This window comes from Heterocephalus glaber, unplaced genomic scaffold, assembly GCF_053883595.1.
Source record: "Heterocephalus glaber isolate CG9 unplaced genomic scaffold, H.glaber_assembly_v1.0 deba00001531, whole genome shotgun sequence".
In the NCBI taxonomy this organism is placed as follows: domain Eukaryota; kingdom Metazoa; phylum Chordata; class Mammalia; order Rodentia; family Bathyergidae; genus Heterocephalus; species Heterocephalus glaber.
The window spans coordinates 21632380-21650314 of NW_028258329.1; the positions used below are offsets into that span (position 1 = coordinate 21632380).

At 38.6% G+C, this 17935-nt stretch overlaps 1 protein-coding gene across 5 annotated transcripts in view; it reads left to right on the forward strand.

The window, feature by feature from the left end:
- Efl1 (elongation factor like GTPase 1) overlaps positions 1 to 17935 on the forward strand; it is a 139644-nt gene that overhangs the window by 48056 nt on the left and 73653 nt on the right. For all 5 annotated transcript variants that reach the window (XM_087188556.1, XM_087188559.1, XM_087188555.1 and 2 more), the window contains exons 13-15: positions 2118 to 2266; positions 2513 to 2679; positions 11002 to 11140. In XM_087188556.1, the coding sequence (XP_087044682.1) occupies positions 2118 to 2266; positions 2513 to 2679; positions 11002 to 11140 (455 nt within the window). The remainder of the gene's footprint in view (positions 1 to 2117; positions 2267 to 2512; positions 2680 to 11001; positions 11141 to 17935) is intronic.

A 17935-nucleotide genomic window follows, 5' to 3' on the forward strand; every position in this document is an offset into this window, starting at 1 on the left:
TAAGTCTAAGCAGGCAGCCATCTAGCCTGTCTGACCTTTTTAGATAGAATCTAGGGCTTTGCTTTTGCTGTTCTGAACTGCAGTTTCACTTCACAAACTCTTGTTGAACTGAATTGTTGAATTCTTACCTGGTGACAAGTAACATTTTGTTAGATGTTTTCCAGGTATTCCCTGTCCTCACAATCCCTGAAACTATGTTGCTTTTCCTTTCGTCTTGGGAACAAGTGTCTAGTAACAATCACCATCTTCAAACAGATGCCACTTTTCTTATTGGTCACCTGCTTCCCATCATCCCAACTGCCTGCTAGTGTAGTTAACCTTGACTGCACCCAGCCCATCTTCCAGCCCTTTCTCGGACTTTTTCTGCCCCTTGGCTAGTGTCATAGTGACAGAGCATGACCATTGTGTGTAGAGTCTTGAAAGTGAATGGTTTTGTTCTTGCCTTTCTTTCACTTCCCAGCCTAACATTTGCATATCTGATCAACATTCTCACCTTTGGTCGCCTTCATCTCTAGTTTTAGTGATTATCTCTTCAAGAAGTACCCTTCACAGAGGTTAAGCTGTACTCTAAATAATTGTAGTATAAATGATAACTTATAGCTAGTTTCTTAGCAGTAGAGCCCCATTTTCTAGCAAATAAATTCCTTTGTTCTCAGCAAATACTGGGTGTACAAAGGGTGCTTTATTTAAATCCTTGCAGATCTCTATTCTGTTTGCTTTGTTCTTCTCTGCCACCATTTCTTCTCACAGCAGTCCCTAGAACATAGTAGGTGTTGGGTGGGCAAACACAGAAAGACACCAAGCACCTATGCATTTGATGCCAAATGATAACTATAAATGCTGATTACTCCAGAGCATGTCATGAACTGAGGCAGGTAAGGATTTCGTGTATGAGATGAAAAATGTACTTCTTTTGTGCCTCAACTTTTTTTGTGTGTTTTTTTGGTACCGGGGATTGAATTTGGGACCTTGCGCTTGCAAGGCAGATGCCGGAACCACTGAGCTAAATCCCTGGCCCAAATGTACTTCTTTTGTAACAAAAGCTAAAGTGAAATTACATTTACTTAGGATACTGATTCTGCTTCCTTCTAAATGGAGGGTGTAACTTGGCGATAATGAGCATAGACAAATCTGCATTAATATCTGTTGTGACTTTGGGCCAAATCACTTAATTTGTAAAACAGGGATATACCATGTACTTCATTTAACTTTTGATAAATATTTGCTGCATTATAGATCAGCAGTGAGCCCATTGCAAGAGCCTGTTTCTCTTTGTGCCTCACGTAATCCCCCTCCCTACTCTAGTAATAGTAATGTATATTTTAATTCATACTTTTCAGACCTGTTATGAGTTTCTAGGAGAAGTTTACAAATAAAGAAAGTTACCAGGGATTGTTGGAAGGAGCAAAGCAGTGTTTAGCCTAGGGACCAGGAAGGGGAGGAAGGGCACAGTGTTGTATTTTTCCTGCTTCCTGACAGGCAAGGGGGTAACTCTTTAGGAAAAATAGCTAATTATCAACAGCTGTCTTTCCTAGACTCTCAGCAAACACATACACAGCTACATGTTACCTTTTCTGTTCTGGTACCTCTTGGACCTAACATAATGGTTGATAATTTTAATTGGACCTTTTAGTCCCAGTGAATTGCCTCACCTGGAACCCTTCCTCATGAACTCCAGTTCTCCATGCAGACATGATTTTGTACTTGCAAAGACAACCTTGATTTCTTCTTGAGGCTTTCTGCATGTTTCTGTCTGTTGTGCTCTGAGCCCTTGTATCTGTTACTCATTCCCTTCCTGCTTCTTGTCTTTGCCTCTCCCAGAGGGAATGTGGGTCTCTGAGAAAGGTTCTGTATTGTGCTTGGCTCCACTCAGCTACACGGGCTCTTGCAGCTGGTTCATAAGCTCTAGATAGCTGGGGCACAGCACTGTCAGAGGGAGCCTGATGGGCCTCCTCAGTTGCTGCAGCTGGAGAGGATTCGGAGAAGCCTCTGCCCCAGAGGGAGTTGGGACTAATCCTTACTTATTCAGCCATATCAGCACTTACTGTTTTCCTCCTTGTATGAACCAAGAGATGTTCAACATTGTCAGACAGTAACATATTTGTGATACCCTCTAGGCCTCTCACTCAAGATGAGATTGCTCAGAGACGAGAGCGTGCACGACAGAGGCATGCGGAGAAGCTGGCAGTGGCTCAGGGGCAGGGCCGTGTGGAGCCCAACCTCAATGGGGGCATCCTTGAAACAAGTCCACAAGAAGAGCCAAGAGGTATCACCTTCCTAAGTGGGCTTGACTGCCCAGTACTGGATGTTTTTTGCTTAAGTTGGGATACTCATCCTTTTACTCTTAAGCTTTTAGCTTTAATCATAGTTTTTATCAATATTCTTTTCATTCTTGGTGTTTGTCTCCTGAAATTGGATCAAACATGAAATATTCCCTGTTCTCCTTGTGTTTCCAGGCAGTTCCTGAGTTGGAGACTAGCCTTGGCCTTTACTGACCTTTTGTTTCTGGCAGGTGATAAACAGCAGGTGGAGAGTGGGGCCCCTAACCCTGCACCCCAGGAGGAAGACAGCCAAGAGTCCTTCATTGCATTTGCTCGTGTGTTCAGTGGTGTGGCTCGAAGAGGAAGGAAAATTTTTGTCTTGGGACCCAAGTACAGTCCTGTTGAATTTTTGCAACGGGTAAGAATTGAAAGTAAAACACTAGTGTATTGCTTCAAGGGTCTGATATCTTTTTACATTGGTTGCAATTGGTGATGAGCTTATTGGTGAGTAATAGGCACATTTGAGTAAATCCCTGTATCTCTTTTTCTGTTGCTTTGGTAACATTTGGGTATGTGTCTCACTTAGTAACATGCAGGAAGCCATACCAGGATGAGAACCAACTTTTCTGGCCTTATTTCTTCATAAGTCTTTCTTTGCAAGGCAAGGATCACTTTGTGGCCAGAGGAAAGAACTGATAAGAGTGATGTTGTGCTGGAGCCGTGGCAGTGGCAGACCCTCAAGATAGACAAAGATCCAAAACCTGGGTGGCTCAGGCCAAAGGTGTGGGAAGCCAACAGGTGACAGGCAAGTCCTAGAACTCTTGTCAGGAGAGCCTGTGACCAGGTGGACAGCTGGCATCTAAAACTCACTGAGCCAGAGGGCAGCAGAGAGCTCTAAAGCTAGAGCTGTCTCAGAACAGTTTTGGATATAAACAAGATATACACATTGTAATCAGAAAATGAAGGTCACAGGATGATGAAGATGCTGGTGGTCCAGATAGCTGCAGGAAGCAACTTGTCCTTGGGTTACCTGAAACATCAGGAGCAAAAAGGACCTGCTCCTCCCTGCACAGGTGACACATGAAAGCTGCAGGATAGCTGTGAGAAGGGCCATGTGCTGTGGAGGAAAGTCCTTGCCACTGAAGCTCACCCCATCAATTTTCAAGATCCTTAGCGCTATGCTGTGTGGCAGCTAAGCAGTCCTTGCTAGGCTGTGTGTAGGACTTGAGATGTGTAGGTTATACTTGATGGGAGGCTGCAAGTGCTGTAATGACACATATAGAACACCAGTTATGATTATCTTTATCTTGGCCTGGACATAATTGACGGCTTGTTGTCTATCAGTAGGAGTCAAATGTCTGTTTTCTTTCTTTTTTTCCTTTTTTTTCCCCTCCCTTCCCCTGCCCTGCCCTTCTCATGAAGCACTGATTAAATGGAATTTTATTATTTTTATTCTACGTCTTGGCTTTTTGTTTTACTTAACATTGTGAGATTAATCTATGTTAATACCTCCCCCTGTAGTTCATGTGTTGTTCATTGCTGCATAGTATTCTGTTATGTAACCATTCTGAGTGTTCATTTTCCTGTCATTGCATATTTGGGCTGCTTTCATTTTTGTTGCAGAAGTGCTACCTTGAATGGTTTTGCACACAGCAAGAAATTCTAGGGAATATACCTAGAGTGGAGTTGCCTGGATGGTCTTCAGGCTAACAGGGTAACTCTGGGTTGCACTCTGGAGTTGTTCTGATTTATACTCCCCATGGGGATGTCCACAGCTCCAGCTGTTCCACTTCCTCACCAAAATGTAGTATTGTTAGGCTTTTAATTTTTGCCAGTCTGATGAGTATGATACCAGTGTGTCCTAGTAGTTAATTTACATCTTATCACTCTTTAGTGTTTACTGCTCAATCTTATTTTCTACTGTGACGATGTCTCATTGAATCATTTCCTTATTTTTCTACTGTGCTACTTTAAAAAATACTGATTTTTAAATGTCTTTGGTATATTCTAAATATTAATTCCTTGTCAGTTTTAAAATTAACAGATTTGTTTTCCAGTGTGAGACTTATCTTCACGTTCTATTTGGTATTCTTTGATGGACATAAATATTAATGTAGTTGAATTCATCAGTCTCTTCCTTTATAGGTTTTACTTTTTATAACTTAAGAAAATTACAATTAGGATTCTATTGAAATAACAAAACTTTCTGTGATGCTTCCTCTTGAAGTTTAATGTTTTGCCTTTCATATTGAAATATTTAACCCAGTATGTGTGTCTTGAGAGGAATTTGTTTCTTTCTTTTACCATACAAATAACCAGTTGTTCCACTATCATATTGGTCTGTCTTTATCCACTAATCTGCTTCATCACTTTGGTCGTAAATCAAATTTGACATGCACATGGGTTGGGTCTGTTTCTGAACTCTACATTTCTCCCATTCTTTTTCCTTGTCTGTCACTCTCTAGTCAGTGCTGTCAATCCTTCCACCTTGTTTTTTTTTTGTTGTTTTATTTACTCCTGATTCGTTATTCCTCTGTATGAAATTTACAGTGGGCTTAAAGTCCTATTAAGACTTTGATGGAAAATATTTGAAATCACTACATCTATTTGGCTTGAATCAGTGTTTTTCGGTATAGTGTTTTCCATCTCTGAATGTGTTAGGCTTATACATTTATTTATTTAGGTCATTTTTAATTTTTAAATTATTTTATGGTGTCCAAGGTTGATAATGTAGATGACATTTTATGTATTTTTTATTTTTTTGTTGAGACAGGGTCTTGCTATGTAGTTCAGGTTATCCTTGAACTCACTGTGTAGTCCAGGCTGGCAGTCCTTCTGGAACTTGTGGCAATCCTGCCTTAGCCTCCCCAGTGCTGGAATTACAGGCATGCACCACCACACTCGACTATTTAGATCATTTTTAATCTGAGTTTTTCATCAGAGTTTTAAAGTTTTGTTTGTAAAGGTTTTCAGTCACTTTTGTAAGACTTATTCATAACTTATATTTTGTTGTTAGTTACTGTTTTAAAAATACTTTTTTCTGTCTCTTGCTGATCTGTAGAAATATTCTCAACTTTTGTATCTTTATCTTGCATGTTTTCTGCCTTGTCTTACTAACAACTTATCGGTAGATTTTAAATTTTTTTCCAACCTGTCTTATGCAAATGGTGCAGCATGTGCTGGAAAGACTATTGTTTTTGTGAAGTTTCTAAGTCTACCTGAATGCAGAAGACCTTCCTTCCACTAAGTGCTTATGAACTTAATTGCGAATACTACTTTTTTATCAATCACCCTCTACTGTTTACAAGAAGGCTATTGTTTTTTGAGTGTTGACCTTGTATCCAGCCACTCTACTGAATCTGTCAATTAAGTCTAGAAATCTTTTGGCAGAGTTTTTTGGGTCTTCTATGTAAAGTATCATATCGTCAGCAAATAATGAAATTTAACTTCTTTTCCTATATTTATTCCATTTATTTCTTTCTCTTTTCTAATTGCTGTGGCTAATGTTCCCAGAACTATACTGAACAGGAGTGGTGATAGTGGGGATCCTTGTCTTGTTCCTGATTTTAGTGTGAAAGTTTTCAGTTTTTGACCATTTAGTATGATGTTGGCTGTTGGTTTTTCATAGATAGCCTTAATCAGGTTAAGATAAAGACCTTCTATTCCAATTTTCTGTAGGGTTTTTATCATGAATGGGTGCTGGATTTTATTGAATGCTTTTTCTGCATCTATTGAGATGATCATATGGTTTTTGTCCTTGACTCTGTTAATATGGTGTATTACATTTAGTGATTTATGAATGTTGAACCATCCTTGCATCCTTGGGATAAATCCGACTTGGTCAGGGTGTATGATCTTCTTGATGACCCTCTGTATTCTGTTTGCCAGTATCTTGTTGAGGATTTTTGCATCTGTGTTCATAGGGATATTGGCCTGTAGTTCTCTTTTTGGGTTGGGTCTTTCCCTGGTTTTGGAATCAAAGTAACACTTGCTTCCAGGAATGAATTTGGAAGTATTGCTTCCTTTTCAATTTCCTTGATGAGTTTAAAGAGTAATGGCATTAGTTCTTCTTTAAATGTCTTGTAGAATTCAGCAGTGAAGCCATCAGGACCTGGGCTTTTTTTTGTTGGTAAATATTTTTTTACATTTTCAATTTCACTCATTGTAGTTGAGGTGTTTAGAATTTCTATATCTTCTTCTTTTAATTTTGGCAATTCGTATGTATCTAAGAATGCCCATTTCTTCTGTGTTTTCCATTTTATTGGAGTAGAGGTTCTCGAAGTAGGTATTGATGATCCTCTGGATTTCTGTTGGATCTGTTGTGACCTCACCTTTTTCATTCTTAATTGCATGTGTTTGTGCCTTTTCTTTCCTTTTTTTGATAAGGTTGGCTAAAGGTTTATCGATTTTATTCTTTCAAAAAACCAACTCTTTGATTCATTAATTTTTTGTATTATTCTCTTAGTCTCCATTGCATTGATTTCTGCCCTAATCTTTATAATTTCCTCTCTTGTACGAGCTTTGCATTTGTTATGCTCTTCTTATTCTAGGAGCTTGAGGTTCTGCATTAGGTTATTTATCTGAGTTTTCTGTTTTCCTAATATGGACATTCACTGCTATGAATTTCCTGCGTAGAACTGCTTTTATTGTGTCCCATAGATTCCTGTATGTTGTACTGGCATTTTCATTTACTTGTAGAAACTGTTTAATTTCTTCTTTAATTACTTCTGTGATCCATTGGTTGTTCAAGACGGTGTTACTCAGTTTCCATGTATTTGTTGGGGTTTTGCAGTTTCTTATGTTATTGATCTCCAATTTTATTGCACTATGGTCTGATAATATACAGGGGTTAACTTCAATTCTTTTACATTTACTTAGACATGTCCTATGAGCTAGCATGTGGTCTATCCTGGAGAATGACCCGTGTGCAGCTGAAAAGAATGTGTATTCCGATTTTGTGGGGTGGAACACTCTGCAAACATCTATTAAGTCCATTTGTTCAACAGTTTGGTTCAGTTCTAGAATTTCTTTGTTGATTTTTGTCTAGATCTGTCTATTTGTGATACTGGGGTATTGAGGTCCCCCACTACAATTGTGTTAGTGTTTATTTGGTTTTTCAAAATGTCTATTAATATTTGTTTTGTATAGTTGGGGGCATTCATGTTTGGTGCGTACATATTTAGGATTGTCATCTCTTCCTCTTGGATTGTTCCCTTCACAAGGATGTAGTGACCATCTTTGTCTCTCTTAATTAGTTTTGGTTTGAAATCTACTTTGTCTGCAAATAAGATTGCTACCTTTGCTTTCTTCTGGGTTCCTGTGGCGTGGAGAACTGTTTTCCATCCTTTTACTTTCAGTCTATGAGTTTCTTTTTGAGTTAGGTGTGTTTCTTGTATATAGCATATTGTTGCATTTTCATTTTTAATCCATTCTGCCAGTCCATTTCTTTTGATTGGTGAATTGAGGCCATTAACATTGATTATTATAATTGATAGATATTGATTTATCCTTGTCATGATCTTTTACCTTTGTTGGCTCTTTTATTTATTTTTTCCCCCTTTCCCTTTAGAGTCTTACCTTCCTTGGTGGCTTCCCTCTGTTGGGCCTCATGGAGTTGTGGCCTTCATTGCTTTTTTCTAGGATATTGTTTAGAATTGCTTGTAGTGCTGGTTTGGTGTTCATGAAATTTCTCAGGTGTTCTTTGTTGTGGAAGTATCTAACGTCCCCATAGATTTTGAAAGATAATTTTGTAGGATACAACATTCTAGGTTGGAAGTTATTTTCTTTTAGGGCTTGAAATACTTCACTCCATGCTCTCCTTGATTTGAGGGTTTGTGTTGAGTAGTCTGCTGTGATTCTGATGGGCTTTCCTTTGTAGTTGATTTGTTTCTTTTCTCTAACTGCTCGTAGGATTTTGTTTTTCTGTTGGGTTTCTGGGATCTTGACTATTATATGTCTAGATGTAGAGTTTTTTTGATCATGACTAGTTGGAGTTCTAGATGCCTCACTTATCTGTATGTCCAGTTCTCTACCTCTGTCTGGGACGTTTTCCACTATTACTTCTGTGAACAGTTTTTTTATGTCAATTTGGCTTTCTCCTGTGTTTTCATGGACTCCTATCAGTCTTATGTTATTCTTCTTTGCATTGTCTAGCAGTTGTTTGATTTCTTGTGGTCCCTTACTATTTTTAAGAAATTTCTATTTTCATGTTCTCTAACCCCAATCCTGTCTTCTATATCTGATATTCTATGTTCAGATTACCTTAATCTGCTGTGGATACTTTCAGTGGAGTTTTTGATCTCCTGAATATCTGTTTGAATCTGTTTCATGGTTTCCATTTCTTTCTTATGCTGGGTTTTCATGGCTTCCAGCATGTTTCTGAGCTCATGTATTTTTTTATCTGTTTCTGTTCTATATCCTCTAATCATGTCTTTCACTCTGTTCACCATCTTTGCGGATATCTGGGAGATTATTTCTGCTTTGAATTTTTCTAGAGCCTCATTCATCTGTTTTGTTACTTCCTGTGCTATCAGTTCAGGGTATCCAGGTGGTTGGTTATGGGACTTTTCCATCTCATTTCCCCCAGGATTTACCCTTGGTGGGGTGGAATTCTGAGTTTGTGCCTTGCTTAAATGTCTTCTCATTTTTGTTTTTGGTATTGTCCTTGGTTTAACTCCTGGGTTAATAGTTTGAAATTGCTTATTGTAGGTATCTTTGTTGCTTGTAATTAGAACCCTTATGGAATGATTGCTTCTCAGAGGTGTCTTTCAGATATAGCTGGTCTTTAAGTTTTGAGTCTCTAATGACTCTAAGGCTATCTGATTTTCCTTGTACTAGGAAGGTTCATTGACTAGATCAATACCCACACCTTAGCCCAAGTGATACAATCAGCAGCACCACTGCATCAAGTACCTCTTTGAAAATGACATTTTGTGGTAGTTATTAATCTATCACCTTTAGCTGTGTGAATTAAATCAAGATGGAGGACCAAGCCAATGTATAGTGAATAAACTCTTCAATATAACAACTTTATCCTTTGGGATGGGGAGTTAGAAGGGGTTGGGGAGGGAGGGATATATGGGAAGAAGGATGGGGTAGGTTAGCAGTGTTGTCAGAGGACACAGGTGAGAAGGAAAAAGAGAATAATAGGAAAATAAAGTACTCCGAATGAGGACCAAAACAGGGACAAAAAGGGAAGATGAACAATGTGGGAGAGCAAGAGAGTGAGTGTAAGAGAGAGAGAAAGGAAAGAGAAAAGAAAGAAGGAAAGAAAAAGAGAGAAAAACAAATATTTGCAAAGAGTAGGGAAAAAAAGGTAAGAGGAGCAAAAGAAAAGAGAAAAAAAACCAAAATAATAAAACTAATTTTGAGAATAAAAAATAACCATGAAGATGAAGGGCCTCTTTCAGGCTATGTCTCTGCTGTCACAATAGACAACGTGGGTAGCAGGGTGCAGATATAAGTCAATGAGTCTCAGCAAGCTAGTCGCAGACCCATGAGATTCAGGCAGGTTTCTGGCTGCAAGTCCCAAGTTGAGCTCCCTGTCCTCCCATAACGTTGAACTCTGCAGAGTTGTATTGCAGGTTCCAGCTGCCCTTCCCCTGAAGATAGTCCTGGTCCTGATGGGAAGTGAAGATGACTCCAACTTACCCAGTACAGTGGTCTGGTGGTCCGGTGTCCTTTGCGTCTTTGTAGTGTGGAACCAGGTGGCTGTACAGAGGAGCGGGGGTGGGGTGGCCGTGTGGATGTCCAGTGGATTGCTGCTGGGGCGCGAGCTGATTCGGGGCATTCCGCGCAACTCGGGACGTTGCTAAGGCGTCCGCAGACCTGCCTGTCTGCAGCGGGCTAATTAGGCGTGTTCCACGTGAACTCTGGACGTACACCCTCTACTGTTGATGTTTATTATCTTTGCAAATGTTGTGTCTGAGACCTTTTTTTCTTCCTGCCACTAGCACAGCACCTTGGGCCTGTGGATACCAAAGATAGGTTGATTGATTGTTTGAAATACTTTCTGGCTACTTGGATTTATGTGGAGGATGTATTTCTGAAGACTTCACACAACACAAACCTTGAATCCTACAAGACGGCAGTATCTCCTTCAGAATAAGCATGCTGTAGGGAGAGCTTATAAATCTATTGCATGTGTAGCATAGTTTTGCTATATGCGTACCGTGTCTTCATGTCAGTGTCTCTAAGATTTTGCAGCATGCTGTCTTCCAGGTTAACAACATGTCGTATTATAGCAATTGTTTGGATTTTTTTCATGGCAAATCTCTTAGCCATTTACATGTGTTACTAGGTACTTCCATCAACCCTTGTTGAATGCTTGAAAAATTATCTTATGATTAAAAGTTTTAAATTCTGACAGTAACAATGAGTGTTAAAACAACAGCACAGTAGTTGCCAGAACTGGTGCATGACATGGTTCAGGTCATGACAGTCAATGCCTGTGGGGATCAGCAAAAATGGTGCTCCTGGGTCACGGCAGGATTTACAGTTTTTAGCTTTAGAATTATGAGTAAGTAGAAATCTGAACAGCTTTTCGTAGTTGAGGGGTTTTACTATTTCAAGTCTTATTAATAAATGAGACTTTTTATCATACTATTTCATATCCATATGTCCCGGGTTTACATGAGAGATGGCTACACCACACCTTACTGATGAATAAAAACAACTTTATAAGGGTCAGTTAATGCTTTCCAATGCCTCCTAATGTCCTCCATGTTTTTTCTCTGCCCAGGTACCATCAGGCTTCTCAACTTCCCCTGACAACCTCCCCACCGTGCCCCACATGGCGTGCTGTACATTGGAAAACCTGTATCTTCTGATGGGAAGGGAACTGGAAGAGCTAGAGGAGGTGCCTCCAGGAAATGTGCTAGGTAGGAGATGCTGTATGTCACAAAGAGATGACGTGACACGTCACTGCAAATTCAGTGGTGAAATTTTTGAAAAAAAACCTGATTTTTTTCTTTTTCTTTTTTTTTTTAGTTTTTATCATTTATTTTTTCTGGTGTCTTTAACTTACTGTATTTGAGTAAATAGCATGTGACTGAATTGGTTGCTATTAATTATGGTAGCTCTATTTCAAACACGTGATTCTGCATAAGTAATTTGTGAATGCTCTGTCCTAAGCTGGGGTTCCATTTATTTTGGAACAAGAAGGGGAATCGCCAGTCATATAAAGTCAGTTTAGATGGCTGTGGTATTTGTGATTCTACAGACTTGATTCTGAATTTTTGTAAACTATTCTGATGTAAGGTCTATTTAAACTCATTGCTGTTTTTTCCAGTGCTTTTATGCTCTAACAATTGCTTCATTAACAATAGTTTGGTTATCAGCTGTCAATTTTTTCCATATATTGTTCCTCACTCCTTAATATTTGTTGCCTGCTTGGCCTCTGCCCATCATGTGTAGTTTTATTGTCTGATGTGCTTCATGTACCCGCGAGACTCAGAGTGAGGACCTTCTCTTGCATTCTCATAGGACTAGGGCACTTTGTGAGATGCTGGATCCCATTGTGTTCTTGGATTCCAAGCCTTTAGCTGAAGAGCTGTTTATTAAGTGATTATGTGGACTGAGAATTTTCTTTACATTTTAGAGGAAAAAACCTAGGATATTGGTTCAGAATAATTACTGGTTTGACTGGATTGTGTGGACCTTGCTCAAGAAATTTGCTAGATTACTTCACTTCTCCCCTGCAGAGTTAGGGTTTTTTCCTATGTTTTTTAATTCATTTAAAAAAAATTTTTCATGAGATTAGTAGAATCTTAGCTTTTTGTCAGTGTTATCTATTCTTTTCCATCCCTTTGGAAAATATTGCTGAACTTTAACAGTCGATACAACTATATTCTGCCACAGCCAGCTTTAGCAGAAAGAACATTGGAGGAAGAATGGAGTGTACCCTACTCCTGTTGTGCTGCCCCCCCATGGAGTTACAGTACTGCTGAGACACAGTGCAGTTCCCTTGTTTCTTAGTGGGATATACCATGGCAAATCTCCATATGCTGCACAAATGAAAGCAAAGATACTCTTATCAAGTGGATGCTTTTGTAGTATCTCCTATAATTTAAGCCTCCGTTATTGTATTCTGTCCCCAGTAAAGATTGGGAACATGGTGTGCATTAATTTCTGGTTTTCTTCTTTCTGTGGCTAGATTTCTAAACATTGTCCAAAACTGAGGTCATGTATTCTGTAAGGATGGAAGCCATTTCTCTTTCTTGGGCCTCTTGAGGCAGACTTGACTCTGCCTTCTGGTACAGAGAGACCTACTGTAAGCTAAGACTGTTCATTTCTTCTTGGAGAAAACAGATACATACCTCATTCTTTTATTTATCTTTTTAAAAATTGAGGTAATAATAGGTGGGTTGAAGGTAAAGGTACCTGAACATCTGTTTGCCACATTTATCCATCTGAGTACAAGCCAGATGAGAATGCTACTTTGGGACAAAATGGATTGAGGAAGAAAAGCCAGGTTTATTTTCTGGAAGAGCTAGAATTATACCTAGCTGTAGGTAACCAAAAAATGAAGTGTATCATCTTAAAACTCACTCAGTAGAAAGCCCCAGGAGAGATCAGCCAGGGCTGCTCTAGTGGTTCCACAGTGTCACCAGGGAGCCAGGCTCCTTCTCTCCCGCTCTGCAGACATCAATCAGCATGTGGCTTTTGTCCCCATGCCATGGACCACAGTGGCTCCTCTTCTCCAAAACTCTTCACAGGAAGAGGGCAAAGGGTCAAGGCCTTCTGAGAGAATTAATGTTTTTATTTGGAAAGAAATGTCCTTTCTGGAGACTTCTGTATATATTCTCATTTTTTAGTTTGGTCATATGACCTTAGCTGCCAGGGAGGCCCAAGACTAAGTGCTTTAGCCCTACAGCCTCTGTAGTTAAGGCAGGGGGTCTTGGGTCATGAGCGGCTTTCACATTACCAGTCCACACCATCAGCTGCATTCCCACCCCAACCTTGTCTCCTGGTGGTGCCTGGGGTCCCTCTGTTGCAATACAGTTCCTTTTCATTTTGAAGATGGTCCTCCCAAAGGACTGTGTGTTACATGTGAGGACTTAGAACCCACCTTGCCACTCTAATTTGCCTTTTGAATTGAGACATTCAGTAATTATTTTCCATTAATCCAAATCTAATTTGGCCTCCTGAATGACTAGAAAGCATTAATATACCAAAATTAATTCCAGTCATAGTTTTGCCATTACCTTGTTATGTGGCCCAGGCCAGTGTTGTAGCTTTGAGCATTGATTTCCCAAATGTACAAGGACCATGGCTGCAAACCTCTCTTATGGTGAAACCAGAGAAGTCACTTACAATTTTTTCCTAAGAAGATTAGTTTTGGGTTCACGGGGATTCTTTTATTATATTTATTACTTATCCTAAACTTTAAAGACATATCATTGAGTAACATTGTATAGAGCATTTTATTGCTATAGCTATAAAGTACTAACAGAACTGTATAAAATACATTAACAAAGTTCAACTGTAAAAGTGCCGTTATATAATGGCAGTTTGCTATTCCAGTAGAAATGAGTAAGGCAAAAATTCTTGGTACTGCACTTATATTATGAAATTCTCCTTTATGTCAGTATCTCAGTGGCTGAAAAAAATTTCTAAACTAGACTGTCTCAAGGACTCTTCTAAATTTCTAACGTCTAAGGCTTATGCTTCTGTTAGAGTATCTCCAGTATGACTATTCATTAGAATGAGCAATGAATATTTTAATGTAGTTACCTGGTTGGACTAATAACCCATTTAAATGGCTCCATCAAAACATGTTGGACTGGTTACCAGGCTCAGAGTCAATAGAATAACCTTCTCAGGCCAGTTTCACTTATTCATTGACTAAGAATGTGATGCGTGTTTGTAGTAGCAAGCATTTCATAAGCCAGGGTGTTTAATAAAGATAAATCTTCAAAGCTAGAGTAAATTTAAGACAAAAGAGGAGGCCAGGGAATCTGGTATTAAATAAGGGAGAACCTCTGAGGCCAGAAGGCCAGCGGGCACCCAAGGGTAAATGAACCTGGAATTTCAGCCCTCAGGTTGTTCAGGTGAGTAGCCTAAGACCAGGTATGTCAGCAGAGTCCATTTGCTTGAAATAGGTTTATCTTTTCATTAAGCTTGGAATGAAAAGGATAAGATGGTTGTATTTGGCTGGAATGATCTATGTGTCCTGGTTACCTGTTACTGCATGATAAATTACATAGAGCCTAGCAGCTTATGACAAAGATGACTCTTCTGAGGTTTGAGCATGATTTGGTGGGGGCAGCTCATCTCTGGTGTCTGCTGAGGTACCTCCAAGCCTGGAGTTAGAATTCTATGAATGGTCTTCTGCTCAGATGTGCGGAGGTCCATGCTGGTTCTTGGCTGGGAGTAGGACAGAGGGCTTTCCCATGACTTCCTGGCTTTGTCACAGCATGGTGGCTGGATTTTATGGGGGGGAGTTGTGGAAAACTGTGTGATCTTTATGACCTATCCTTCATGGCCTCAAGCTTCATGATGGCCACATCATGTGAACTAGAAGTAAGGTGCCAGGACTAGACCGTATTCAAAAGGAGGCAGCTAACTTCACCTTTTTGATTTGGGAGGCATGTCCAAGAAGTTGTGAGTATGTTTTATTAAAATGACCACACTACTCATTGTAGATACATTCTTATTTCCTTTTGCATTTTAGGAGGCCCATTGTAGGACACAGATCACAGATTAAGACAGAGAATTTCATAGTGATCAGGGCAGGCCTGTGAACTTTTTTTACTTTACTTTGGAGAAGAAGTTATGATTCCTACTTAAAATAATAGTAATATAACTGATATCCATATACTTTTTATCAGAAATGATATAGTCAGTAAATTTATCAAGTGCAGATGAAAAAATTTTTGTTGGAAAAGGAAATGAAAATATTATATTGCATTCTTGGACATTTTGGAGAGCATCGTTAAAATCTGAAAGTTCTTTCATTGGCACTTGAAAAATACAGATTTCACATTTGAACTCAGCTATCATTTATGTAGAACTTATATGTACTGATAAGTATGGAATAGATTTTGTGGTTTGGAAATAGTTGACTTAAAGTTTAAAATCATCTAATTCCAACCTGATGTTGTAAAGTTGATGTAGATGAGACCAAAGAAACTTTACTGTTTAACACACAATAGCCTTTTGTTCAATTCTCTACCAAAAATATTTCTATAAATAAATATTTGCTATTGGCTGCTATAAAAATGTGAAGGGAAATTGAATTAGGATTCCCAATCTTTAGCCTTTTTATACGTACTCTTTTAGATCTCTTCCATATGCTTAAACCTTTAAAAATTCAGGGACGTATTCTGAGAGGAAACATGATATTCTTCTTTTCACAGCACATGGAAAATAATAAGTATTAATAGCCTTTTCCTGAAGCAGTTTTAGTTCAGTCATGGTTGGTTGCTGTGCTGACTAGAAGTCAGTGTCAATAATCATTGCATACTCAATTGTGTATGTGTGACTGTGTCTGTGTATCTGTATCTGTGTGTGTGTGTCTGTGTGTGTGTGTGTGTGTGTCCCTTAAGACGCTATGGTACTTTTGTAATACTTTGAATTTACTTTCTAAAGAGTTTCTTTTGAATGTACATTATACTCAACATTTCCACTTGGAGTGAATCTTTTTTTTTTTAATTGTTTATTGGTACATTTTAGGTATACAATATCATGGCATTCATCATTGGAGATTTGTACCTGTACATAATATATCTTGACTCTTATTTTTTACCCATTCCCCTGCCCTCCTTTCAGCCCCTCCACCCCTCTCTGTTTACAGACTTTGTTTTCATATTTTCATTTTCTCATATTAATTCCATTACCTTCTTTCCTTTCCCCTACTCCTCCCACTTCCCCTTCCCCTTTGCACCTTTTCTTCCTATTTCACATTATGTATTACACATTTTGATCCTTATTTACACTTTCAGTTTCTCACACCAGAGAAACTATTTGGTATTTACTTATGTGTGTCCTATTTATTTCACTTAAGAGTATCGCCTCAATGTGCATCCATTTAGCTATAAATGCCTCTAATTTCTTATTCTTTATGGCTGAGTAGTACTTCATTTTATATTTAAAAAAAACACATTTTCTTTATTCATTCTCCAGTTGATGGGCAGTTGGGCTGTTTCCAAGTTTTAGCTATTACAAACTGTGCTGCTATGCACATGGGTGTACATACATCGCTGTGGTATGATTCTTTTAATTCTTTGGGGAAAATACCCAGCAGAGGAATAGCTGGGCCAAATGGGACTTATAATCCTATTTTTTGAGGTGTCTCCATATTGATTTCCACAGTGGTTGCACCAGTCTACACTCCCACCAACAGTGGGGAAGGATTCCTTTTTCCCTACAGCCCTGCCAGTATTTTTTACTAGTTGATTTCATACCAGAATGGCATGCTTCCATCTTCTCCATCCTTTGAAGTAGCACCATCCAGTTGATAGCCACTAACTATATTTAATTATTTAAATTTAAATAGATTGAAATCAGAGAACATTTACTTAGTAAAGTTCTACTGGTCACATTCCACATACTTGATAATGATGTGTGGCTACTGGCTCCTATGTCAGACAGTAGGGTCTAAAGAAATTTGTATGCTGTGTGAGAATTTTCTTTTCTTTGAAAGTTTTGAAATACTTCACTGATAAAATCAACTGGGCTAGATGTATAAAATGTTTAATTTTTTTCCATCCTGGTTTATTTATCTCTCTCGTTTCTAATTATGGTACTAGGGATCGAACTCAGGACCTTGCGCTTGCAAGGCAGGTGATGGAACCACTGAGCTAAATCCCCTTGTTTCTAATTATGTATGTTTATGTATTCTTACTTGATTTCTTCATTATAATAGTTTGTACTTTTAGGATAGAATTCTCCCAAATTCATTTATGGAAGCTAGTATCGCCCTGATCCCAAGACCCAACTGAAAAAGAAAACTGTAAACCAGTCTCCTTAATGAAAATAGGTGCAAAAATCCTCAACATGATATTAGCAAATAGAATGCAGCTCATCATCAAAAAGATCATACATCACGATAAATAGGTTTCATCCCAGAGATTCAAGGATGGTTCAACATACCTAAGTCAATAATGTAATACATTGCTTAAACAGAAGGAATGTTAAAAACCATATGATCATATAAATTGATGCTGAAAAGGCTTTCTACAAAATCCAACACCGCTTCATGATAAAAACCCTGAAGAAAACAGGTACAGAAGGACCATACCTGAATATAGTAAAAGCTGTATATGATAATTACTAGCCAGCATCATACTAAATGGGGAACAATTAACAGCATTCCCCCTAAAATCAGAAACAAGACAGAGATGTCCACTGTCACCTCTTCTGTTCAACATTCTACTTGAAATATTAGCCAGAACAATTAGGCAAGAGAAATAAATAAAAGGGATACATATAGGAAAGAAAGAGCTCAAATTATCATTATTTGCAGATGACATGATACTCTACCTAGAAGATCCAAAGAACTCCACTAAAAAGCTCTTAGAGTTAATAATGAACTTTAGCAGTGTAGTGGGATACAAGATCAACACACAAAAATTATTAGCATTTGTGTACAGCAACAGTGATCAACGTGATGGGAAAGAGATTATGAAAATAATACCATTCACAGTAGCTTCAAGAAAAATGAAGCTAACCAA